Raw genomic sequence first — 27,003 nt, 5'->3', positions numbered from 1 at the left:
TTTTATCATTCACATACTTACAGTCATGTTCTTTTAACTGCTAAGTACTCTCATATCTTCAGGCAGCTGCAACAAGTCTCTTGCTTTTGAGAGGAATGAGAAACCATTATAACCCCAGCAGTCAAATTGCACAAATATTTCCTTCTTTACCTGTACAGACAGTTGTCAAAAAAACCTAGTTTTATTGCAGTCATTTTTTTTAATGCAGAGCTGCAAAATGTACATAATCCCATGAAGCCAATGCAAACAGTCCTGTACATTCTAGTTCCTTGTCCAAGGCAGCTCTGATCCTACATTTATACACCAGAAACTATTTTCTGAAAATTTAGTCAGAGCTATTTTTCCTTTCATATATTCTCTCCATGTTATAAGTATCTTTGCTCCAAATCCTTCAGGAGTCTTTCTTTAAAAAAACTAAGTTGAGCACCTGAAATCTTGCAAGGTTGGTTTTCCAGCCTGTAGGTTTTAAGTATCCTTAAAGTTTGGACTTCAGAATAATTGAAGAGTAGATTTAAAATGTAATGTTAAAGCAGCAAGAGGGCTTGTTTCTTTTATTGGGCAGTACTGGGTGTGCATTTTATGACACGAGCTTTTTTTTTTGTGCCTCCTGATGGATTGTCAGTGTTGTTCTAAATAGAGCCTGGTATATTTTCTGTATTATGTTAGTGGTTCCCAGATAGCCTGACAATACTCATCCTGTCCTTGCAGAGTCTTCTGTAGACTCTCCAGACAAAACTTATCATTCTCTACTTCAATTAAACTGTTGACAGTATTGGATCAAAATTGATTCCTTGAGGACTTCTGTCTATCAAAGTTATACTTATTATTGAGTTATCCTGCACTGGTTTCAGCATTTCAGTAGATGGAGTATCAAATACTGCCTTAAAATTCTAAGGAAGTTTTGTTACTTTGGGTTCTTTTGCAAACATTTCTGAGACTTGAATTGATTTGTGTTAAATAACATGTAATTCCAGGTATTTTAGGCAATTTGTTTAATTCTCTGATGTTATTAGATGACCAGCTCACTACAGCTACCCTCTTCCAATTCTTAGTTATTAGATGTGTCTGTTAGCTTTGTAATGCTTAAGCATTTGGTGACAGGCTGTTCCCTGAAACATGTTTTTAAGAAAACTGGCTCCTTGCTGGGCTTAATACAGAGCACATGTATAAAATAATTAAATGTTCCAGAAATAAAATGTCATAAAAACATTATGAAAGAATTGTTTGAATCATATTTTATATTCTTTGCACATAAAAATCCTTGTTCTTATTTATACCTAGAGAGTTAACATTAGTATATTGATAATTTTAAATATGCTCCCTGTTATTTAGTGTAATGTCTTCAGTCATGAATGTTGTATTCCTTTTTTTAGTTAGTGTCGATGATGCTTTTTATCAGTCTTCATCACTTTTCACTTACAGAGTTAGAGGAGCAGTCACTCAGCCTCCTCGAGAAGCTGTTTCTTTGAATTGTAATTCTAAATCTGCTATATTCCAGTACTCTTTGCCTCCTGTAATCCCTGGGGTCTGGATCTGCTCTCGTGTTCTTTGATCTGGGTTTTTTTTCCACACTTCTGCATCTCACAGTGTCTTTTTCTGATCTGCTGGGTCTCCAAAGTGGATCCCAAACAGCACAAGAAAAACAGACTTTTGGCATTTGGGTTTTGTCATTGTGATCAGGCCCACAGTGCACAATGATGCAGGCATAATCTTGCTTATCTGTGGAATAGATTATGGGCAGTGCAGCTAAAATGTGATGCAATTTTGGACTGAAAAGTTCAAACAAGTTGTTACTGAGTATATCCAAATTATTTTTCTAGAGGCTTAATGAGGGGTGTCAGTGGAAGTTTTTCACAGGAATGGCAACTCCTATGATCTATTTCCATTCTGAATATTTTTAATATAGAAGAGCAATGGTCTTTTCCTGTCAGCCTTATTCTTAATAACGTATGATATGCTTTTAGGGATATTTTCAGGGAGTTTCAAGTTATTAATCTTGAAGCTGGAAAACTTCAGTTTGACTTATTAAATGTTGGCAAAATAGCAAGCTATTTTAAAAAAGGCATTGGAAAGGGAAACTGTTAGGTACACTAATTCCTCTACTAACAGATACATCAGGAATGTTGATTTTTAATTTTTTTTGTCCCCCTCTGTCCTCCATGCTGGTAATGGAGTTATGAATTAAGATAAAAATTGCACTTTAATGTGCCGTAAATTAGAAATAATTTTTTTCTATTTTCTGTGTCTAAAAGTTTTCATACTTAATACTGATTTAAGACTTACTTTGGTTTTCAGTATATTTTTCAGTATATTGAGGAGGATTTACTTACCTGCTTTTCACAGAATAGAATCATAAAATCATTAAGGTTGGAAAATACCTCCAAGATCGAGTCTGACCTTTGGCCAAACACCACCATGTCAATTAACCATTGCACAAAGTGCTATGTCCAGTTGTTTCTTGAACACTTCCAAAGATGATGACTCCGCCACTTTCCTGGGCAGCCTGTTCCAATGCTTAACCACCATTTCAATGAAAAAATTCTTCTGGGTGTCCAACCTGAACCTCTCATGGTGGAGCTTGAGGAAATTTCGTCTTCTGTCACTGGGAGAAGAGACCAACACCCCACCTGGCTACACCCTCCTTTCAGGCAGCTGTAGAAAGTGAAAAAGTCACCTCTGAGCCTCCTTTTTACCAGAATAAACACCCCCAGCTCTCTCAACCACTCTTCCTATCAGTCACTCTCTACACTTTTCATCAGCTCTGTTGCCCTTCTCTGGACTGTCTCCAGCCCCTCAATCTGTTTCTTGTAGTGAGGGGCCCAGAACTCGTCACAGCACTCGAGTTGTGTCCTGGCCAGTGCTGAGTACAGAGGGACAACCGTTGCCCCAGCCCTGCTGGCCACACTATTCTTTATCCAGGCCAGGATGCCATTGACCTTCTTGGCCACCTGGGCACACGCTGGCTCATGTTCAGCTGCTGTTGACCAGCACCTCCAGGTCCTTTTCTAGGGCACAGTTTTGCAGCCACCAGCCTGTAGTGCTGCATGGGGTTGATGTGGCCAAAGTGTAGGACTTGGCCTTGTTGAATCTCATACGTTGGCCTCAGCCCATTGATCCAGATATAATTTGAAACGAGTCTTAAAAAATCATTGAAATAATTTCCCCCCCAAGTAACTGAGTAACAGATCTTGTTATTGTCCTCTTCCATACCAAATACAGAATGCAATTTAAAAAGTGTTTGGAAAATAGTTTCTGAGCATCCTCAATAGAATCTATTGAATTCCAGTTTGTAATATGTCTTATTATTTCTGTCTTGGTTGCCAGACTGAATTGCTGTTTGTGTCTCACTTGAGGACCAAGTTCACAGAGACTTTTCATGTATTAAATCATATGGTGACTATAAGCTACTAATGTGATGGCATCAAGAAAAAGGCAGCTTGACTTTCATACAAGATAATTTATAAAGCTAAGGGAGTATTAATGCTATTTTACAAGGTACTGCTGAAAAAACAGGAGAACTGGGAAGAGTTTGTCCATGCAGAAGAATAAGTGAAATCAAAACTATGGGAGTTGTAAAAAAGGTCAGCTAACATGATCAGGAAGACCTACTTTACACAAGGAGATTAGAAGAACTTTCCTTTTGTTTAGTCTCGTAAAATGAGGGCTGAGAAGGAATATCATTGTGTTCTGTAACTATATCAAGGGAGTAAATACTGAGGGGGAGAGAGAGAAACATTGTGCTATTAAATCTAAAAGATAATTTTGGCGCAGATACAAATATATATAAACTCTTTAAGTAAATTGAACAAAACTAAGTTATGGAGTCTCAAAATCAGCTGAGCCTTCTTGTAATACTAGTTGGAAACAAGATAGATCTTTCTAATTTATGCTCAAGATGTTTTGATGAGCTTGTGGTATAGTAAAGGAATAGACTTCCACTTCTGTATTCTCATGGCCTTAAATGGCTATAGGAGCCTGTAACCAAAAAAAAAAGGAAGTAATAGTATCATAAGGTCCTATTTTTTTTCTTCTTCTGGTTTGTAGTTATATATTTTGGCTGCTACTCCTGTAAGCTTTGGGTTTCTAAGGGGCAGCACTTGCTCTCTCTGGATTTGTCAATATTAGCAACAAAAACAAAAAAAGATAACGCTTACCATAAAAAATTACTGGTTGTTGATGCATTAGCCAAGTAGTTTTCAGCTTTCCTCTTACACTGTAGTAATTCCAAAGAGCTAGCAAAAATATAAAATTATAAATCATCTGTAGAGCCTATATTCTGTGATTTCTGCTGGAGTAAAGAATATACAAATGGGTATGAGAAATGTTATTCCTCACAACATATTTGAAGAAAAGGCAAGCTCCCGTAATTGGCAAAAATAGTAAATGTTGATAAATCTCGTCAAATCCTTGCTTTGTGTTTCTGCTGTGTGAAATGATATAAAAGTACCACGTGAAGGGTCAGAAGATCTCCATGTTCCTTCATCCCTGAACTTTTATTTGCTAAATACAATGTATTGCTACATATTATCAGTTATATTGCCAGGAGTAGCTGGTGAGATGTGAAGCTTTTCATTTAGGGCATTCCTATGCCAGGGACACTTAAAATAATTTAAAAAATTCTTATAGTAGTATCTGTTAACCTAGGGAAAACAGCTATTGAAACCTCTGCAGGGACTGTGAAAATTTAACTGTGTAGTCTTAATATTCCATTATTTTATTTCTTTCCATGATCCACATAATTTTGTATATGGATTATAAAAGTTATGTATAATCAGGGTCACCTAAAATATTTAATTGGATTGGCAGTTGAAGATATTTGTGCTATTTAATAATGTAGATAAATCTGAGTTTCCAGAAAATGTTTTTCTTTTTTTAGTTTTACATATGGCATGCTTCACATTCTTTTTTTGAATACCACACATTTGTGTCATCACATGAGCAATCTGAGAATATCATGTCTTTCCTCAGTGCTTGTGAAGCTCACAGGCCTCCTCTCTGCCTTCAGAGAAGATTCTCAGTAGCACCAGCCAGCAGGATTAAACCTGAAAACTGAGCAGATATAAAGAAACAATAAGTGAGAAGTGAAATGGATTCTCGTAGGGTAGAGAAAAATAATAGGGCTGAAATGTTTTGATATTGTTGGTCTTTTACTTAGCTCTAGACCTACTTTGAAATAGCAGCAAGGATGCAAATTAACTTTTCATGCTCAAACGAGAAAATAAAAGCAAGAATTACAGGAAGTGGTGAGAAGGCAGTGATCTATCAGAAAAATTAATTGTATAAAAACGAGTCACTTAAAGCCATCTTTTACTTTGTCTTACAAACACATCTGCAGCCTGCACATATTTAATAAGAGTAATCAGTTCTGTACATTGAAATATTCTGAGCCAGCTGTTCCACTGTGACCAGGCTTCAGCAAAATGCTTTTGATGGCTCAACTCGAGGACTTTGGTGTTTAACAGAGGCAAATTTCAAATAAGATCTAAAATATACTTCTTGTGTTTATGCTTATGAAACGTTTCTGTCTGTTGCTGTGCTGTTGAGTGTGTGCCTGATCTGTTAGTTCTTAACTAAATGTGTGAGGTTTTGCAGAACTAAACCTTTGATATACAAAGAAACAGCTAGACCCAGCAGAACTGGTTTTCTTTTATCTTAAAATTGTGTTGGTCCCTTTTTTTGTCATTGCAATTTTTTATTTTGCTATTATCCCTTATCTCTTTAGGGTCCATCTTTGCTATGATTTTTGTCAAGAATTTTTTCTGAACGGTGCAGCTGGTCCATAGTATTTAATGTGGCAGAGAATCTGGACGTGTAGGGTCATGACTTGTGCTGCTTAAGGATTTTTGAATGTCCTTCTCTTAGAGACCTCACACTTGGGGTTGGTTTTTTGTTGGTTTTTTTTTTTTTTTTTTTTGGTGGGGGGGGGATGTTTTAAAGAGGCTGAACCCCTTTTAGAAAAGGGGGGAAATAGTGTCACCATGCAACTCTTCTTTGCTACAGCAGCAGGGTTACTAATTTAATACCTTGATTTATAACAGTATTGTAATCTATGAAGCAGGTGGAGTTACAACTGGTTACGGTACTTTGGATATTAATGGCTTGGCTTGGCAGTGGAATTCTAAAGCTGTATATACTTTTGCTGTTTTAATTATGCATTCATTAAAAGCTTTTATACCCAACAGAATAAAGTAAATATTGTTTGATCTCCGTAGTGTGCTCCCAGACTGTAGATTTGCACAGCAGGGTCTTGATAATCTGAATAAATTGTATTTCCCCAAGGAGTTTATCTTTCAAATAAGGTCATAAAGAAATTCATTCTTTCCCCTTAGTTCTCCTTGTGCTTTTTCTGCTATTTATAATATGGAGCACAGGAATAGAGTATATTGTAGTCTGCTGTGTACTTGGTTATGATTAACTCTAATTTATCAATCTGTTACATCCTTTTCTGTGGCTTGTGCAAGGCAATTATTCTTTAAAGTATGAACAAATAAAGATGGTTTTGGAAGCAACTTAAACAGAACGTTTATATCTGGTTTTCCTGTTTGACAATTTATCATATTTCTATATTAAAATACACCTCTGTATCAAAATATTCACACTGTCACGTCATTTATTTTGAATATTTAATATTGTCATCTTTCAGATGATGTTTATTTGTAGAAGATATTTTCTTTTATGAGTCTTTTAAATGTCAGCTTATTGTTGAATTGGTTTGGCATCTGAAGGTTGATACTACTGAATCAGAAGACCCTTAGTATGGAATAATAGATTCCCTTGCTTCATGGGGGGGATGCACACTAAGTAGAATGCATGGGTTCTAAGCTAGTTTCTTATTTTAGAAGTAGATACTGATAAATAATTTGGACAATTTACTAAATTTGTTTGAGTTCACTGTGAGAATTCTGAACTATTTCAACTTAGTTTTAAGGGCTGTACCTGTAATTTTATACATATTTTCTTAGCCTGAATGTGTTTCAGCAGTGTAACATGCATCATATTAGAAAAGATAGGATCACTACCTTCAGCTCTTAGTGACAGTTCTGCTTGTGTCCATATTTTGTCCTTCAGTTCAAAAAAGATAAGTGGCATACGCATAAACGTTTATGACAAAGGGGTTAAAAGTTTCAAAAATTTACATAAGCCTGGTTTCAAAGAATATATACTGCAATACAATACCACAAGAAAGTCACACGCTATTTCAAAATTTTGTAGTTGCTCTGTGAATGCAATATAATAAAATCTGTGGAAAGCAGAGACTGCCAGTACTCTTACTCATGAATACACCTAAACTTCCTGTTTAGGAGCCTATTTCACCATTTACCAAAGTTTTTAATTCAATTAAGATTTTAGTGTGAAAAATTTATTCGAATCAGACTGAGCTGACAGTGATTGCTTTGATCCTTCCTGTGGGACTTTTTTTAATGCTAGAAGATAAGGTGCATTTTTTTCTCGCAACTAATTTATATACTTCATTTTAGACTGTTTTTGAAAGTTTTACCACTTATAAGAGCAAAGTTATGTTATCTAGTGTATACATTGAGCAATCTTGATGTGACACTTTTGCCCTCTAGGATCATAACTGAGGAAATAATGTATAGTACTGTATAAACTTGATTTTCATTTGTAAAACCTAATGCAATATTTGTCTCTTTGTGAAATACAAACCTGTAGATCAACTCTAACCTTACAAAATCAGAAATTAACATTACCGATTCCAGGCCAAGGCCAGTTTTAACAAAACATACTTTCAGTATTCATTAACAAGTAGACTGTAAGTTCAGCAAGTAACTAACACATTATGTCAGGAAGCATCAAAAATCATCTGAAACTTAGCAATGAAAATAAGTAAACACATAACACCCCCCACCTTTCCAAAAAAATAAACCCACATAGATAAATGAGCACACAAAATAAGTTACTCCATGCAGTATAAATAACTGGTGTGATTTTACTTATACATCCATAAGTATATTTGGCCTCTTCAACTGTAAGGCAGCTTTCATAAAACCACCTTTGATTGCTGCTGATTTAAGAGGATAGGGGAGTTTGGAGCTCATGAAAAATATCCAAACCTAAAATGAAGGCTTACCAGCATCTTTTAGATTTCACTGAAAATGTGAAGGTTTTTCAGGGGTAGCTTTGCATTTGTGTATCTCATTTCTGGTTCTTTATAATAAGGATTCTGTTATCTCCAGTATTTTCTTCCTCTGAAGTCTGCTAAAAGCCACCTCTCCTTCTCAACCAGAACTTAGTGGGGTTTGACCAGGCGCATATTTTAGTGGGACTGTTGATCCTCAGCTCACAGTGCTTGATTATCTATCTATTTATTTATTTACTTCCCTAGACCTAACCACTGACCACAAAAGAGCTCAATAAATATGCACTGAGCTCTTCTAAATTTCTTTCTGGCATTTGGGATTTATTCAATTGGTGGGTTATTTGAAAAGGTAGTTTTCTGAACCAGGGACAACAAACTGTGGTTGTTGCTTGTTAAATACTGTGATGGTTGTTGCTTGTTAAATACTGATACTTGGATTAGACTCCTATGTATTGTTGCCACCATTGCATGGCCATCACAGGAATGGGGATATGAGATCTGAAGATACAAAATTGGACCAGATACTTTTCATGTAAAATTCATTCTTTTCTCTTTTTTTCTGCAACTGCAGATTTAGTCTTACCTCCGCTGTGTTAGTGTGAGGAGGAACTGACACTAGAATGGCTGTGGCTTTTGGGATGATGGCTGTTAGTGCTTGTTCTGACAATGGAAAGAACTTACGTTTGTTCTTCCAAGAAAATCATGGGAAACTCTCATGCAGAAGTCCGAGTAGATAATGAATAGGATTTATCTTCAGTGTACAACTCTGCTAGGGAAGGTGAGCTGCTCAGACTGGGAGATTATGTAACAAGCAGGAGCCTCCACAGGAATTTGATTCCATTTCCTCCAGTACTGACTCCTCTAAGCAGGTTAAAAAATTCTTTCTCCACTCTCCATTGCATATGCATAAACAGCTCCACAGTCATCGGGACAGGCACCCAATTCACACGTTCAAGATATAGTCCATAAAAGATTCCAAAAAAACCCCTCTTCGCACTTTCCCATCTTCCCTGTTGCTCTGCTCTATCTGCCAGCCGTGCAGCTCATTTGACATTTACAAGATTTCTTGTCAGTTTCATTTGGTGCTGCCATTCCATCCAGCAGAGCAGTGAAAGTGAAATTGACTTAATTTAGTCTGTTTCTCTTCCTTGCTCCAGTCCCCGCGTTAACTCACCAGCAAAGTGAGACTGACGAGGCTCCTTGTCATTCTCACACATGGGGCTGGTCAAGGGGAAGGCAGCTGATAGGGAGCAATGCGGTAAATTGGAAGATGAAAACTGGGATTGCGGAGGAGAGAGGAAGAGAGGTGTGAGCATGCAGCAAGAACAGAGAAAATGGGTAAACATGATTATTTCCCAGGTGCCCTGGGTACTTTTGTCTAATAGAGGTGAATTCTTGGCCTGTTCCCTGAAGGGAGTAATGTGGTCTGGAGCAGCAGTAGTTAGTTGTCTAGGTACTAATTTATGAGGAATGCCAAGTTGAAAACGTTAGCCCATAAATATTGGTCGTCTGTTAGCAGGATGGGCAAAGCTTTCTGCCTTGAGCTACTATAGCTTTTGTCTCCTCACATTTTCAGCTGCTAGAAGGGGAGAGAGAGAAGGAGTAGGAGGCCAACATCCACTATATTTTGATGGCAGTGGTTGGAGAAAAAAAAAGGGTTCATTTGCTCAATGAAGAAAAATTCATATGTAATAAAATGTAGCTCAGCATCTTGTATTTTGTGAAAAGTTCTGCTACACAGGTGCTCTAGTTCAATCAAAACAGTAAATAATAACAAAAAATTGCTTTGTAACAAACCATTGTAGTTAAAAAATGCATTTTTTAAATCCACTTGTTACCTCTTGTGAGCTCTTGACATGCAGTGTAAATCATGCTGGTTTATTTTATTATGTACTGATCCATATTTCTTACAGATGCTTTATGCATATATAACTTTAGGAGTTACAATATAAATTAGTACTATCATATATATTTGCATATGCAATGGCAACACATATACATTTTGAATGAGGCTGTGTTAATTAACTTCAGATTATATTGCCTTCCTTCTTCACAGCTCCAAAAGAATAACCTTTTTTCATTATCTGAGAACTGTAGATTTTTATATTCTCTGTCTTGTGTTTGGGATATTTTTGTGACATGTATTTTGTTTGCTTTATCCATTTAGGAATTAAATAGTTTTAATTACTTGGACCTGTACAAGCTTGCGGATCTTTTCAACCTCACTTTGTTGGAGAATGCAGTCATTGGCTTCTTAGTAAAACATCTCTCTGAGCTATTGAAGAGTCATCCTGAGGAAGTTCTGGCACTCCCATACTGTCTTCTTCGAGAGGTTTTTAAAAGCGATAGACTCACTTCACTCAGTGAAGAACAAATCTGGCAGGTAAGGAGTGGTGAACAACCAGAATGTGTGACACTCTATAAACCATAGCAGTAATCTGTTGTTTTGAAACCCTGGAGCAATCTCGAGGGAAAATAAGCACTTGAGCAAAAACTGTGAATAACAACTGCGGGAAATTTCTAAACGAAATTCTAAAAATGTTGTGTTGTGTTAATGCAATTACTTTGTTTGAAAGAGAATTTGTCATGCTGTTTAACTTCTGCTACTTAAATACAGACAGAGATTTTCCTCCAGATCCAACTTCTTTGATAGGAAGTGATGGCTGATGCATGCAACTCAATTATAATTGCCTCTGATGAAGCTAGTGCCACGAGTCTGGTGGCAAACATGCTTCTGTAGTCTCTCTCATTCACTTCAGGCAAATTTAGCTGTATAACTTAAATAGTCATTGAAATTGGTTGGGCCACCACAGCTGACTTTGCCTGAAGCAAATGAGACAATCATCACACAGGAAGCACTGTTGCAAGATGAGTGGAATCTTCAATGGAAGGTTTGTGGCAAGTAGCCTGAGATCACTTCCTTTTAAAAAGCTGGGTCTAGAAAAGGACCAAGTTGCTAGTCATAAAGTATTGACAAGATAAAAGCATTGAGTTGTGGCCTTTAGAGTGTATGGGCTGGAAGAAAACCTAATGTGAGAGAAACACATAGCCTATTAAGAGAAACACAAAAACTAAACCAAAATTTTCCTTGGAAATGTTCCCATTGTATGTCTGTAAAAATTCACTACGGAGCGGAAGGAAATATCTGTAATATTGTTAACCCAAAGATATTTTTCTATTTCTATTTTTCTGGTTTTTTGTTATCATGTTTTAGAGAGGAAAGTATTTCAGTGTATTTCAAGATAGAAGGAAACTTGCTGAAAAGAAACCTGTGCATTCCTTTTAGGAAGTGGATTATATTGGTCCAACAGAGAAGACTGTGATTCATAAAACTGATTTATTTTTCAATCCCTATTATTTATCTATTCATCTTTTAGATTATTCTGAGGAGATAAGTACATTTAGATGCTATCAATTTCTTAAAGTGTAAAGTGTGTATTCATCAGTGGGATGCTTCATGTTCTGTGGATGAATAATGTCATGCAGGATAAAATATGTATTATTAAAAAAAAAAAAGTCAGGTTAACCAGTATGAAGATATAACATAACCCTTCAGTTATGTAGCAGGCATATTTTTTTTTCAAACTTCTGAGGCTTTGCATTATAGGATATCTTACAAAGGTGATATTTTCTGCAAATGCCAAAATGAAGTTTGACTTTTTCCTGTCCTAGTCCCTGGAGGATGCCTGTACAGCAGAACCTGCAATACACTACACATGATGATGGGTTGTGGTTTTTTAGGTTTTTAAGGCACACTACTCTGGAGTCCTAGCCCATATTCCCTTTATCAGAAGAAAGTTTTCATGTACAAGTTTATGCATGGGGCAGGGATGATTTGCTGATTGGGTTTCATCACCATTTCTCTGCAGAGCCAGTGGAATCCCCTAGCTACATGCTTGGGTATGCTCCCGCTAGAAGAATTTCCGTAGGAAGCCAAGCCGTACAAGTATAACTCAATACTGGCTCAGTACTATGCCTCTGTAATAAATATGCCTCTGCTATAATGATGTTTGGGAAGTGGGAGTTTTCAAGTCCTGTTCTGCAAGACTCAGACTCGGAAGTAATTTTCTTAATTGTGTGCACTCCAGTCAATGAACACTTCATGAGGCAAATGTGACAAAGCCTCTGTTTCTGTTGCAGGGTCATACTGGGGAGAGATAGGTAATGTGCTGCTTTCTGAGTGACAACAAACTCCACACTGTCCATTTAAGTGTTATCATAATAGCCTCTCTAAAGGTTACTACTGCTGTTCCGAAGAATTTTTTTAAACTAGGTTTCTGCTGCAGGCAAAATGTGCATGCATCTTTTTAATTCAGTTTGTAAAACCAAGAATAAATATATATTTGTAAATATTCTAGGTTCCCAGAATGGATTAAAAGACACATATAAATATTTACCAATTTGGGCATTCAGAAGGCAATAAGAAACTGGTTTCTTGCTTTATCTTAGTAAATAAGTAATTCCCTCATAGTCAGCCCAATAGAAGAAAATCAAATCAGACCAGCTATATTGCCTCAAGTGTAGTTAAGTTCATCATTTTTGCTAAGGTTATAGTGGTAATGCAATATACCATGGAAGAATCTAATATTCAGCCCAGGGTGAAGATTGGGTATGCCAGAGGATTAGTGTCAGGGTGCTTTATAGAAGTGAAACTTGATGGACAGGCTGGAGACAGATCTACAGAATCTCATTAAATTGCTGAATTGTTCATTACTGAGCACTCTCACTGTAATAAAGTGCTCATTGACTTTGACAAATCCCCATCCCATGTCTTAAGGAAGAACAGCAAAGCAAGAGGTGTTGGGGAAGCTGGAGGAAATTTGCACAAAGTGGGGCAGATAATAGAAAAGCTGATGGGGGGATGCTACCATTTGATTTGTCTGTCTTACCTGTGACTAGTGTGGCCTCTGAACACACACATGGCTGGGTGTCACAGCAATATGAATTCAGCATGTCCCCAAGGCACCTTTGCTAGTAGGGCCACCATGAAGCCCTAAGCACAAATTAAAGCTTCTCTCAGAGAACCTCAGGAAAGGGTGCCACTGTCTGCAGAGCAGAGTTTTTTACACCAGTTTGAATTTGCAATGTCCACTGGGTGATGTGATCCTAGTGTACATAAAAATTATGGTGGTTATTTTAATGCATCAAAAGGTGTACATGGAGTGATGCTTGAATATTATTTAAATGAAGTGATTGCAGCTCTTACCTGTCATACTTGGGATTTTTCTAGGCTACCAATTCACAGTTGGCTAGTTCTAGTGAGTATGATGAAATAGAACTGTGAACAAACCAAGTCTGAGAAAGTTAAATGATATTAGTGGCAGTGCGCTAGGCTATGGGTTACTGCCAACTACTACAGAAATTCCTGCTGATTTTTCAGACTCTTTGGCTTGATGAGTCTTCTTTTAAGTGGAGACAATAGACAAAGACTATAGTGATGTGTTTCTTAAAAAAAATAAAAACCAAAATCCCCACCAGAAAGCCTGTATAGGCTGTGAAATTGGATCAATTTATGAGCCTCTTCAATCAGGTCTTTTTTAGGTAAGCTAAGACAGTAATTATGATTATTCATTGACATAAGATATGTTTTCATGTTGATTTTTACATTTAATTAGCACATGAGATTATGAATTTTTTTTTTACATAAGAAATTTTTGATTTGTAAGCTGCATTAAAAGGTGTAAAGTTAAGACAGTGACACAAAAAAAGGATGAAATAAAAAAAATGAAGAAAACGAAAGAATCATGAAGAAGGTGGAAGAAAAGAAACTTTTTTTTCAGGTTTGTTCTTCTTCATCACAACCTGTGAGGCACTCTTCTTTTTTTTTTCACAGGATGCAGTCTTGACAAGGACATAAATGTCTAGTTTATCATGAAATGAAAAGTGAATCTTATAATAATTGACTGTTACAAGAAGTATTCATTAGCTGTACTTCAAGGAAGCAGGTGAATTCTTTGCCTTGGTAATTGAAAAAGTAACCAACCCTGTAAGATGGAACAAGTTTGCCAGAGAAATATAGTGGTAGAGAGCTTGTTGTTGCAATCTTAGCAGGTAGAAAACAAACCAAAGATTTAAATAAAAAGCTAATGTTAGCTTTAGTTATGATATAATTATGCTTTATACTTTTTATTAGAAACTTCAGTGTTAATATCCTATAATATTCATCTTTCAAATATCCTACTAACAGAGAAATATTTACTGGACTATTCTGTCTCCCTACTATTCTGCAGTAGATTGGTCAAATTAGAAATATTTACTGGACTATTCTGTCTCCCTGCAGTAGATTGGTCAAATGGTTCTGTATTAAATACTGCACTTGATCCAAGTTGGATTCCTAAATCATATTTGGAAAAAAAATCTTAAGTGAGATCAGTACAGGTTAATTTCTTCCATCTCTGCTTCTCTTTAAGTAGGTTGTTAAAGGATACATATTATTTTTAAATAGCTAACAATAAAAGCAGATAAATTTTAGTATTTGTCAATACTTCAGAAGCAAGGTTAGAAGTTTTGTCTTGGCTTTCTTTGGTTTCTTTTATTTCTTTTGCTAAACAACGTGGTTACTTGGTAATAAAATGATAAGCAAGCAATCTAGGAAAAGCTGGTAGATAAAACTGCATGAGTAGTTTATTCAGCTAGTATCCATGCAAATGTGTTGTGCCTTTTCCAAGGCATTCCTAAGACATTCTAGTCCTGTTAAATTCCTTGTGTGCAATTTCTGCATTTGTGTTCATGAAGTACGTGTTCCATGTGTGAAAGTGTAACACCGGTTGTTCCTTTTATCCTGTGGATGTGCAGAAACAGTGTTTGGTCTCTGTATTGGAGAAGTGTCTTTGCTTGAATAAATAGAAAAATGAAGGACAAGAAGACTGCAGTGTTATAGGTCAATATGAGCTTGTAATGTATTTTCTATAAAAATAGTAAGTGTACAAATCCCATTTTCTTATTACAGTCCTGTTTATCCTCTTCTGTGCCCTATTTTCAAGAGTCTTTCCTTGCACTTGAGCTCCATTTTGGATTTCCTGATGGGATTTGTGAAGGGCCAAAATTATTCTTCAGCAGAAATCCCACAGTTCAATGCCATAGGAAATTTTGTGGTGTACACATTGTGACAGCTTGCTATGATGGAACATAGCTATGATCTGTGCTGATGACAGATCCAAAGACATCTTCCATACATCTCCAATGGTGCACACATTTGCCTATGCAGAACAGCAGTTTCTAAAGTGGGTTGTAGTATTCTGGTACAAGCTTGCCATTCCTTCAGATCAGTACTTGATTTTTTTTTTCTGTCAATCTTTTGGTATTGCCGAGCAATTTTTCATATGGAGAAAGCAGAAGTCATTTTTCTCAGGAGCATATATATATTTTAATGAAATGTGGACTAAGTGCCTTGCTAAATGTGAACTTAAGTTTTATTGCCAAACAAGTAACAACATAAAATATATGTGAAGGAAAGCATCTCAGTAATCAATGTTGTGTTTAAGCAGTATATTAGCCTTTCACTATTCAAGAAATAAGCTTAAGTGCTCTCTTGGGCAATAAATGAAATAATGTCTACTCTAATGCTTGTTCCTGGTGAGTATTTACCCTAAGTAGAAAACTACCTCTCTAAAATGTGGCTGTCAGCCTCTCATCAAGAAAGGCATAGGAGAAAAAAAAGGGGCTGAGGTGAATTGGTGAGGCTAAATGAGAAAATTAACATATTACCCATGTGTGTTTTGCTGTGCCTTTACCTCCTCTTTTGTACCCTTTTCATGAAAGTCTACATAAAAGTACCAGAGAACCACCTCTGAATGCCAGTATCCAGCATACTATGTGTCTGTGCTATGTGACTAGCAGTGTGACAGTCATGACTGGCTGCAAGCAAAATCACACAGTTACCCTCGAATAAAATTAGTATGGAAACATAACCTGTGATAGGCTGCAGGTTTCCTTTTCCTTAGTCTAATCCTCGTAAACATAGGTATCTCACCTGAATTGACTCTGTGAAATGGTGTATTCCTTACACTCTCTCCAGACTGAGTGGGATTAATTTTTATAATATGGGCATGTGCAGTATTGGTAGGACATCCATTATAGGTAGGCCAAGCTGGTAGCTGTGGCCCAAGGTCAGCAGGGAGGTTGGTGTCCACTGGAACTGCTGACTGGCCAGTGTTCATGCAGGATACAGAGGGTCAAGCAGTGGATGTAGGCAGCAGGAACTCATATTGCTCTGCTGATGTGCTCAGGTCACACACTATTTTCCTGATAATTTCTGTATGTTTGTAATAGTAATGGCATTTTGGCTTACAGGGAAAATTAATGCTGTCCCTGTTGGCACTGTTCCCTTATTTTATGAAACACCTTTCCCCTTTGTCTACTTCGGTTTAATTCAAATGGGCTCTTAATTTGTCCTTTACAGTAATATCTTGTGAACTTTATATATACTTTTGTTCTGAACTTTTAAAAGTTTCCTGGTTTTGAATGCTAGCTAATATATTTACTGTTATTTATCAAGTATAACAATATAGAAAGTGATTTTCAGTATTAAAGCTATGCTAGGAGCAACTGTGTGTTCTTTTAATGCTCTGATACATGTCAGAAAACTTGATTATTTTGCTGCTATTGTTGTGAGCATTGGAGAATTACTAGAGAGCATTACTTTGGTCTTGCTGTCCTACAGTAATATTGCCTCAATTTATTTATCCCAGATTACCTTCAGAAGTGCACAGAGCATCACACCAGTATTTAGGAAGGCTGCTGTGCTCACAGCTCTTGGATTTAGGTCACTTCTTCAGCTAAGCAGTGGATGTGCATTTTGATTTAGAAAAAGACACCAAGGTGTCCACACAGCAAGACTTCTTTTTGTATTACTGCGTTCTACATTTGAATTTGTCTGCTGTGGGGGGATTTGTATTGACTTGCACTCTCTGTGGCTCGGATCTGTTGAATATTATCTAAGTATAATTGTATGAACATACAGATATATGTGGTTACATTAAAAAAAAAAAAGTTGCTGAAGTTGTTTTGAAAGCCAGGTATGGTTGAAAAGATATGTCAATTTTTAAATTAAAGAAAATAACATAAAGTCTAAAATATGCAGATATCATGGATGATCAAATATGGCAGTCTGTTGTTACTGTTTTAGTTAATGTCTTCTATTCAGAGATAAAAATGTTAGTAATCTTTACTCTTTGAAAATCTTAGTAAAACCGTTTAACACTGTTGCCAGTGGATTTAAGCTTGTGGAATATGTTAGGAAATTAGAAACTTTTCTGAGAATTCCCAGCTCTGTATTTCAACAAATTTTCCTTTGGGAGCTGATAGAAACATTACTTTTATTCGTAACCACAAAGCCAAAGAAAGTGGTGGAAGAAAATTGAATTCCATGTTTCCTGAAACCATGCACATGGTCACCAATGTGTTAAGATAGCTGGAATCTGGGGTTAAGGGCCCAAAGTGCACACAGTTAGATGTAGCGAGGTCACACTGGTGTGTCCAGACCTGTGAACAGGTGTGTTGGTTCAGCAAGACTGCTGAGATCTCAGTAATCAGATGTCGTTCCTGCCCCAGCATCAGGACACTGGTGGCTCCAGGAAGGTGAGGGGGAAAGGAGATGGAAAAGCAGTGTCACTCCAGCACAGTTTTCATTACTCCAGCTGGGACACCCTTGGCAGCTTCCAGATGTGCAAGTGAGCTGCAGAGCTGAGGTTTTCCTTGCTTTGTGACAAAGGGTGCCTTTTACTCCTTTGATCACTTCGGACTCCCTTGTGCCAGGGAGAAATGGAAGAAATTACAACAAATACACTTGTTAAAAAGATCTTAAGAAGATTTCCTGTGAAGTGGCTTCCAAGCTAAAGGTCTATGTGGGATAATAATGACAGATTGAAAGATCACAGTCTCTGAAGTGAAAATCTGTGCTGAGGAGCTTTCAAAGTGCTCCTTTAGGGTGGAGCCTATTTTAATGTTTGAGTGAAACTATGGGTTGTAATTTTACAAGGTTTATCTTACAGCAGTTACAGGTGGTTTAGTTTGCTTCAGGTATTATTTAGTAGGTTTATGTAATAAATTCATGTTTGTTTTAATCTTGTAGTGGGGAAGCTCTGACATTCCCAATTCATTAGATACTTTTGGGATCTCAAATGCAATTACAAATGTGGTTCAAATTGTTTAAGTCACTTTTTGAAAGAAATAGCTTTCTTAGAACAATTAGTTGATTTTGAAAAATTAATGCAGGACTCATTTGTTTAAGTAGTGAAGTCCATCATGTAGAGATTAAATCAAAGTGAATTAAACTGAGAGAGTGAGGGTTGTTCAGCCTGGAGAAGGCCTCAGGAGGACTTTATAGCAGCTTTTCACTAAGAGGTCAGACAAGAAAGATGGAGAGGGATGTTTTTGGAGGACAGGTAGTGGTACAACAAGGGGAAATGGCTTTAAACTGAAAATGGTAGGTTTAAATCAGAGATACAGAAGAAATTCTTTATTGTGAGGAAGGTGAGGCACTGGCAGAGAAGTTGTGGATGCCCCATCCCTGGCAGTGTTCAAGGTGAGTTTGGATGGAGCTTCAAGCATCTTGGTCTAATGGACACTGTCCATGACAGGGGGTTGGAACTAGGTGATCTTCAAGGTCCCTTCCAACCCAAACTGCTCTGTGATTTTGGTTGGAAAATTTGATGTCAGAGGTTTTGTAGTAACACAGTGTGTTGAACACATGCATATTTATAAACCAGTTAAGGAGAGCAGGTACTTTCAAGTACATTTTTGTGTGTGACCAAAGATATTGATGATATACAAGTCCTGTATGGCTGTTTTAAAGATTATTATAGAAAATGATACATTTTTTTGTGATTTGTTGGATTTGCCTATTAAATCCCTAGAAAATTATCCCTAACAATAGGGAAGAAAGGAATAGGAATCCTTTTACATTCAAGAACCATTTAGGCTAATTTCCACAGAGCTGAATTGCATTTTTATAGAATTTTGTCAATTTTGTGCCTATTTCATTTTCTAACAGTTTTTTACTGATGAAAGCTTGTAGATTCTTGTCTCTGGAGTGAGCTGCTACACTTCTAAAATACATTACAGAGGGAAAAATAACAAGAGAGGAATATCAATAAAACCAGTGTGCATCAGATAGTAAAAATTGTCTTTTCCATTTATTAATTATGTACCAGCAACTTCTTTTAGTGCTCAATGTGTCTATGTAAAGTTTCAATGCATTTGATGTTAACCTGAATATTTTCTCTAAAAATAAAAATGAGCAATTCTAGATTTTGAAATGATGGCTGCTGGAGGTATGTCCTTTTCTACCTCTCATGTTCTCTGTCCTTACCCTGTTTCAGAAAAGATAAATGCTATCCTAAACCCTAATCTCCTTAAACTGAAATCAAATCACAGTTAAGAGCCCTAGTTAAACAGCTATGTTTATGAATAGATAAGCTTCTTGATCTTTGCAACTTCAGAAAACTTATCAAATATAAAGCACCTAGCAGTGTTGGTTCTACCATCACAACAAATGTAGGATCCAAACTTGAGCATTTTGTGATGCATTCGAAAAGGGATGGCAGGAAGTTTTTGCCTGAGTTTCCTGCCATGTTATCCAGTTGTTAAAGAGAGGCAGGTTTTATGGACATATGAAGCTACATTTTAGGAATGTTGATGTGATGATGCAGAGTCCCCAGGCTGGGGAGAGCTGCTTTATTGCAAAAACCCAGCCTTTTAAAGCAGTTTAGCATTTATCAGCTACATAGTTTTAAATCAAAACAAATGTAATTCAACCAACCACCAGAACCGCGACGTGAACCCACAATGGTTACAGAACTTGTTATTCTACCTCTAATTCAGCTGAGTCACTTTGCCTTTCCTGCTTAGCTGAACTAACAGGCCTAAGCCATGGTTTTTTACAAGGCCTTCCCTTTGTAAGGTTTTACCCTGATGCAACATGTTTATGGTAAAGAGATTGATTTCCCTGTCATTTCTAACTCTCTGTGGCTGGACTTTGTTTCAAAGGAAAAAGTTGAGATTGTTTCTCTGGAACAAGTAAGATTGAATCTCTGGATGCTGCCATATTTTGGATTTGGCTTTATTGCTTTGCTTTGCTCTGGTTTCGTTTGCTTTGCATTGTCACCCTTTACACTCCTTTTTGATGATCTTGTTAAAACAGAACTTGCCATTACAAGAGTAAGCAGAGCTTTTCCAGTGTGATCATTCTGGGCTCATTTATTTTATGTGTGTGGACTCCCAGGTGTGACAGCCATTGCAGTGCACAGGAAAGCAGAGTGGCTGTCAGTGGTAGGGTAGCTGTAAAGTCTGTTGCAATAGGAGCTGCACACAACCACATACAGCTTTTGAACACATGAAATTGTACATGTGGACTGTCACTGAGAGGGGTAGCACAGAGCCTTGCTTGCCCCTTCTATCGCAGTGGAAGAACCAGTTAGGTGTGAGAAGCACATTTGCAAATCTTCCTTGGTAGAGCAGCTCCAAGTGACTGTAGAGGAAACTCCTCTGTGGTTTGAGGACCTCATCACACAAGAGTAGACTTCTCTTGAAGCACACTGTGGGACAGTTTTGTCTTTGCTGCTCCAAAGTTAAGAAAGGATTTTTTGAAATTTTGAAATTTTAAGAAAGCATTTATTGCCTGTATTGCTTTGCACTTTTTAGCTGCAAAAATATCTCAAGTACTTTTGGCAGATGATACTTAGGGAACTGTTTTGTCCTCACTTTCAGATACCTGCATATCATCAGTCTTTGTTCTGTGGCATGAGCACCAAAATTTTTTTTTTTTTTTTTTTTTTTTTTTTTTTTTTTGTGGAATAAAGAGACTCAGTTGTACAGATGAGGGGACAGAAGATTTTGATTAAGACATCTAATTTTTCTCTTAGTTCCCATTTTGAGAAAGTGGTTGAAATGTAAACTTCTCTCAGGGAAGCATGAGTTTTACTGCTTATAAATTGCTTTTAGAAACTTGGAAGCAATGTTCTGTATAATTTTGAAGTTCAGATTCCCCAGAAGGTGTAAAATGACAAAGCTTCATGAGCTGTGATAATTTACAACAGGTGAGAGTTTATGTTCTGTCTGTACCTTACTTCACTTGAACTCCAGTAGATGAGAACAGTTTTTCTGTTATAGCAACTCATTGCTTTAATATCATTACTTACCATATATAATCTTATATATTAATGCAGTTCAGCTAGCCTTTTGTAAAGCTGATTTGTGATCATAGTTATTTTGTTGTAAGTCTAAAAAGATGGAATATCTTTATTGAGTTTAATAAGTGTCTTCTAGGTAAACTTCTTACTCTTGTGACCAGTAAATATAAGAAATGGAGAAAGTGTGTAAAATAAGTGAATACAATTCTGAATGCATGCATTCTGTTATTTACTTTTATTACAAAATTGGCATTTTGTTCTATGTGTTTCATAGGAAACACATACATAAAAAGATGAAACTAGCATTGTCTTTCTCTCAAACCTCTTTTATAAAATAATGTCCCTTTTGAGAAGGCCACTATAATTATGTAGCACTAGGAGCAAAGGAAGCTTGCAGTAAAGCACTAAACTGACAATGCAAGGTACTGTACTGGGTTGGTAGAGCGCTTGTCTTTGGATAAATAATTCCTCTCTTTCTCACAAGAATGCTGGGCAGAACAATTATTAAAAATTTTGAGACTGAAATACAGGTGTTAAAGTTGTTACTCCTGAAGCTGTTGGATTATGAGTAAGAAATCTTCCAAAGATGTGTATGTTGTATTATCCTCCTTGCACCTATTGAAACACTGTGCAGGACAACATTTTTGTCCAGCAGCAATTGGTGGTGGATGCTTTACTGCTTAAATGCTTTAAGGAGCTAGATATTATCAGTAGTTATTACTTATCACTTGAGAAAAATTGAGAAGTATTTTTAATATATTGTGATTCACTTTAGTGCTGTGAATTTTTTATAAATGTGTGTTTTTAATACACCTGCATTATCTGTGTCTGCTTTAATTACTGCATAATATCACAAAATGCATAAATTTTTGGTGCTAGAGACTTTGACCAATAACTCTGCTTGCTGTGGTGTTTTTCAGCTGAAAGATCAAAATCAAATTTCTGCCTCTTGCAAAGTGGCTTACAGACTGCAGGGCTCATTTCTGAAAGTTGCAGGTTGTCACCATGACATCACATAAATCCCAAACCAGCAAACCAGCCAAGAGATAGAGCATTTCTTATTTAGGTCAACAGTTCCCTGTGTGATACTCTGGACAAATCCACTGCATCTTCTGCAGAGCCTGATCAGGGTCAGGAGGACATACTCTAACAAGTGCTTTCACTCTCCAGAGATAATGAACCTTGCTGTTCTTTAATCTTCCTTTGGGGCTGTGTATTTCCTGAAGTCAGTTCATTTATATTTGGCTTCCCTCTTTATTGCCTAAGCCAAACCCTCAGTCCTCCAAGCCCTGTCCATTTGTGTAGCTGAGTCTGACTGCATCACAGTGATAATATTTGGGTCTGGAAAGATGCATATTTTTTCTTTCTTGTCAGCTGGAATCTCAGTCATCAATTTGGGAACAGACTTCAGGGGCATTCATGTACACAATACCAGTGCCACTGCTGAAGCAGAGTTCTAGCAATAGTGTGGACTTGGCTGGGTAGGAGTTTGGGACAAATAGCAGAATGACAGGATCTTTGATTGTGTGCAGTGGTCCCTTGTGGTGGGGAAATATGAATCTGAGACACCTCTCTTTATATGTAGAGAAATGTTTGCTTTGGAGTCTTCTTTCTGCTGCATCCAACAAAACACGTGTTGGCAGCTTCCCAGATTTGCTTCCCAGATTTACTTCCCTTTTTCACTGGTTTCTGAGGGATGTTTTGGGTTCATTCCAAAGAGTTCACTATATATATATATATATTTCCTAAACAGTGTCTCTATGCATGGAAAAGTATAGACAGATAGTCTTCTTTCTGCTGCATCCAACAAAACACGTGTTGGCAGCTTCCCAGATTTGCTTCCCAGATTTACTTCCCTTTTTCACTGGTTTCTGAGGGATGTTTTGGGTTCATTCCCAAGAGTTCACTATATATATGTATATATTTCCTAAACAGTGTCTTTATGCTTTATAGTGTCTTTATAGATTTCAGTAATTGTAAATGGCAAATGTGTGTCAGTAAGGATGTGCAAGCCTCCTCAGAGCTTCTTCTGCTGAGGGCGAATGTTTAGGTGAATGTTCTGCCCACAGTCCCAAACTTTTAAGTAAAACTTCCCTTCAGTAGCATGAGAAGAGATACAGGACATTAAATTTCACTTCTGCTGAGGACAAATGTTTAGGTGAATGTTCTGCCCACAGTCCCAAACTTTTAAGAAGTAAAACTTTCCTTCTGTAGCATGAGAAGAGATACAGTACATTAAATTTCTTAAAAGCCTTTGGTGTTTGGATCAAACTTCTCTATCCACTAGTCTTTCAGACAAATCATAATCTTTGCTTCTAGGCTGTTTCTTTTGTCCTTTGGTATGCTGACATGAACATTGGTATGAATTTTGTAATACTTGAGAAATACAAACTAGAGAACATCTGATGATGACCAAGATCACAAAACAAAATATTTACCACTCACTACTTGACATACTTGCTTCTTTCAGAGGTACAATTCAATTAGATTATTTTTATTTACCTCACCTTCCTTGCAACAGTCTGTGAGAAGGGGAAGCTATATGGGTGGGGCAGTCTGGAAGAGGTGAGCAGAGGAGATCCAGGGCACTTGAATCTTTCATTCTTTCCAAATTTTCTGTAAGCAGCCCCTACATTTTTTCCTTTTTTTTTCCCCCCGTTCACTTGTGAGACACTGAATTGAAGCAGCTCCTACATTTTTCCTTTTTTTTTTTTCCCGTTCACTTGTGAGACACTGAATCAGTGCTGATGAGTAAGGTAAGAAGCACCTAGTAGGATTGATTAATTTCCCATCCTTTAAAATGTGGGAATGAACAACCTAACCCACCAGAAAACTAAATATTGATGCTGTCAGTGGCATGATAATTGGTCTCTGCTTTCATCTGCAAACAAACCCTTGCTTGGATTATATTATTCATTCAAAGAGGAAAAGGGTTATTAATGCAGTGTTCTTTAATTTATATTTTTCTTTTGCGTGTGTGTATGAGAGAGAGAAAACAGGAGAGCAATAATAAAATAAATATATTGGCTAAGAGAAAACATTTGAAAATGATCCCTGCCCATTTTTTTAAATCTTCTCTTATCATGAAGAATGTGAACTGTGATAAATTGTTCTGCTAATCAAACAGCACTGAAAGGTTAGGTCATTGGAAGTCTTTAGTCATTTTGTGCTTTTCAAGAGTGAATTTGTTAAAATTATGCTGAATACCCACTTAAAGCCTGGGCTGAAAACCCTACCTGTGTTTTATAACTCTGCACTGTCAGAACCCATAATAAGTCAAACATTCTTTCAGAGGTACTCATAAGGGAGAAAAAACCCCGTAAATTCAAGAGTAATTTCAGATTGTAAATGAAAAAGAGAGGCACGACTGTTCATTTGCACCAATCATGCCTTCCTTTCATCTGCTCTGATTAGGCCTGGTGCGGTTTCATCAAACTACTCCATCACTGAGCTGTCACTCCAGTCGTCTGTTGATTGAAAACAATCAGGGCTCTGATGGCACAATTATTCTGACCCTTTAACTAGAGGCTGCTGTGATAATGAAAGGTTGATTATGATAGTTTGTGCCTCTTTCAGTTTGCCAAGAAGGTTAATTTGGGCATCAGACGGATGTTTAATGGGCGCTTGCTGGCTACACTGAGGTAAATGAGAACGTGCAGTCTTCGATATTGCACGGATATAGTTTGGCTGTCAATCATTGTCATTTTGAGTTTGTGCCTCACACTCTGGAAATCACATTTTATTTTTTCCTTGGGATTTAATTTATTCTGTGCCCTGAGGAAGTTCTTTCACTCTGTGACCTTCACAGTAGCTTTCTCTGTCTTTTTTCGCTTCCCTCACATGGAGCCCAAAGGCATAATACATCTAGAGGAAGGTTTTTCTTTCATTTTTCACATAAAAAAAGAAGTAAAATTTAAAATCCCTGTTTATCAGCTCACCCTGAACAGAGCAAATGTTTTAATTCTGATTGTAGAATCCAAATGTGCAAATGGAAGCACGCCTGCTTGCTAACGTAGCGCCGCACAGGGAGCTGCTTACGTAGGCACACATTTGTAAAACTGACAAACAGGTAATTTAAAAATGCCTCTGTGTAAAGAGGGTGGGGGATGGCACAGCTTTATTTTCACAGGCTGCACGCATATGCCTTAGCTTGGTGCCTTGTAAATGTGGTCTCAGTCACTGCACTGCAACTTTTTGCGTTAGAAAGTCTCTCTTCAGGGTTCAGGGGCAAAAGGCATTTCATTGCTGATTCACAGATTATTAATATTTACTGTGTTCATATCGAGAGAATCATATGCATGATTTTGTAGTTGTTTGGCTCAAGGTGCAAAAGAAATGCAAATACCTCATAATTTTGATTGTTCCACATGCAGCTCATTAGAGTCTTATTTTTATGCACATTTTAAATTAAAAATAAAGAGAAGGAAAAGATTTCTATCTTTGAGGCTCTCTTGCATCTAGACTCGAGACACTTATTTTTCCTGCTGTCCACAACTGTGTAAGATAGCACCTGACTGATAAAATTGCAGGAGTCTGGAGGCTGTGCCTGCATGGTTACTAACTTCTAAAAATATTCATGTGTAACTCATGGCTTTGAAAAATTGTGTGCATGTGTTTTGTTGTGTGGTGGGACTTTTTCTCTCAGCGACAATTCTTACATTTTTCTTCCTAAATGGACGATACAGAAAAATTTAGTTGATCCTGCTTAAAAAGCTTCAATGAGTATCCTAAACCCCCTCAATTTTGTCCTTTTTTAGCCTCTAGAGACAGAGAGAGAATGACAAAGACCCTTTAGAGATCCAATTTCAGGCCCTTTGGAAACCCCTGTTGATTTTAGATTAGGTGGAAGTTCCTCCATAGCCCTCAATAGACTTTGTTCAAACCTTTGGTAAATGTCCTGGTTTATCCATAGATTGTGCTCCTGTATTGAAATTTGAAGAGTCAGGGTGTTGCTGACAATTGCCAACTGAAATGTGGTTTTGAGACAGGAGATCCCAGTCTGGAAAACCTCAGACTTGCTGAGTTAGATAAAATCTAATAAAAGACAAAATTATGAATTACGTGCGAGTTTACAGCCAAAATATATATTCCTAGTGTTTCAAATACCAAACTAGTAAAGTCCAAGTTTTTTGTTTGAAGTTCGCTTGGTGACTGTTTAAGGTGATTACTGTAGTAACTGCGTTGCTTTCATGACTCTTCTTGGCTTCAAAAATCAATAGAATCAGCCACTGTCCAGTATGCTAAGGATACAAAGATGTTAATTTGATTTTTTTTTTTCTGGTCAAAAACTTTTGCTTCTGTTAAGGAACAGAAGTACTGTTGAGGTGAGATTTATAGTTCTTTCTCTTCCCCTGATTTAATATCATCATCAGATTTTCACACATAAATTAGTCATTTGTATTGCACATATCTGATCTCAGTCCAGGAAAATGCAGCTTTCCACTTTGGTTTCCACATTTAAAATTTTGTTTTCTCCTAAAATGAGAATGTTCACTAGGTTATTATAATTAGGATTTCCATATTTTTTTTAATGAGACAGTGTGAATTGTTTTAAAACCTTAGAAAATGTGTTTCCTTCTATTTGTTGTTGCTAAAACAAACAAAACAAACAAAAAACCCCCAACACTCCAACAGCCTCAATTTTTCCACTGCTGTCACTTTTTGACTTCATCTCATTTGCTAGACACCTTGGATGACATAAAGTAGCATGAATACATCAAATAAAGAGCAGGCCAAGATGACTTTAATAGAGTTCCTGTGGCCCCTCACAGAGCC

General features: G+C 37.0%; 1 protein-coding gene across 8 annotated transcripts in view; it reads left to right on the top strand.

The window, feature by feature from the left end:
- The window catches only part of KLHL32 (kelch like family member 32), a 124,326-nt gene that overhangs the window by 73,117 nt on the left and 24,206 nt on the right, over window positions 1-27,003 (top strand). For all 8 annotated transcript variants that reach the window (XR_005629735.1, XR_005629732.1, XR_005629734.1 and 5 more), the window contains one exon: window positions 10,266-10,481. Coding sequence is in view for 1 of the 8 variants with exons in the window: in XM_039728647.1 (XP_039584581.1) it covers window positions 10,266-10,481 (216 nt within the window). In the remaining 7 variants the exon portion in view is untranslated. The remainder of the gene's footprint in view (window positions 1-10,265; window positions 10,482-27,003) is intronic.

The sequence above is a fragment of the Passer montanus genome, unplaced genomic scaffold (genome assembly GCF_014805655.1).
Source record: "Passer montanus isolate IOZ18808 unplaced genomic scaffold, ASM1480565v1 scaffold11, whole genome shotgun sequence".
Lineage (NCBI taxonomy): Eukaryota > Metazoa > Chordata > Aves > Passeriformes > Passeridae > Passer > Passer montanus.
Note: the sequence above shows the minus strand (reverse complement) of the source record. Positions and strands in the feature narration are given on the sequence as shown.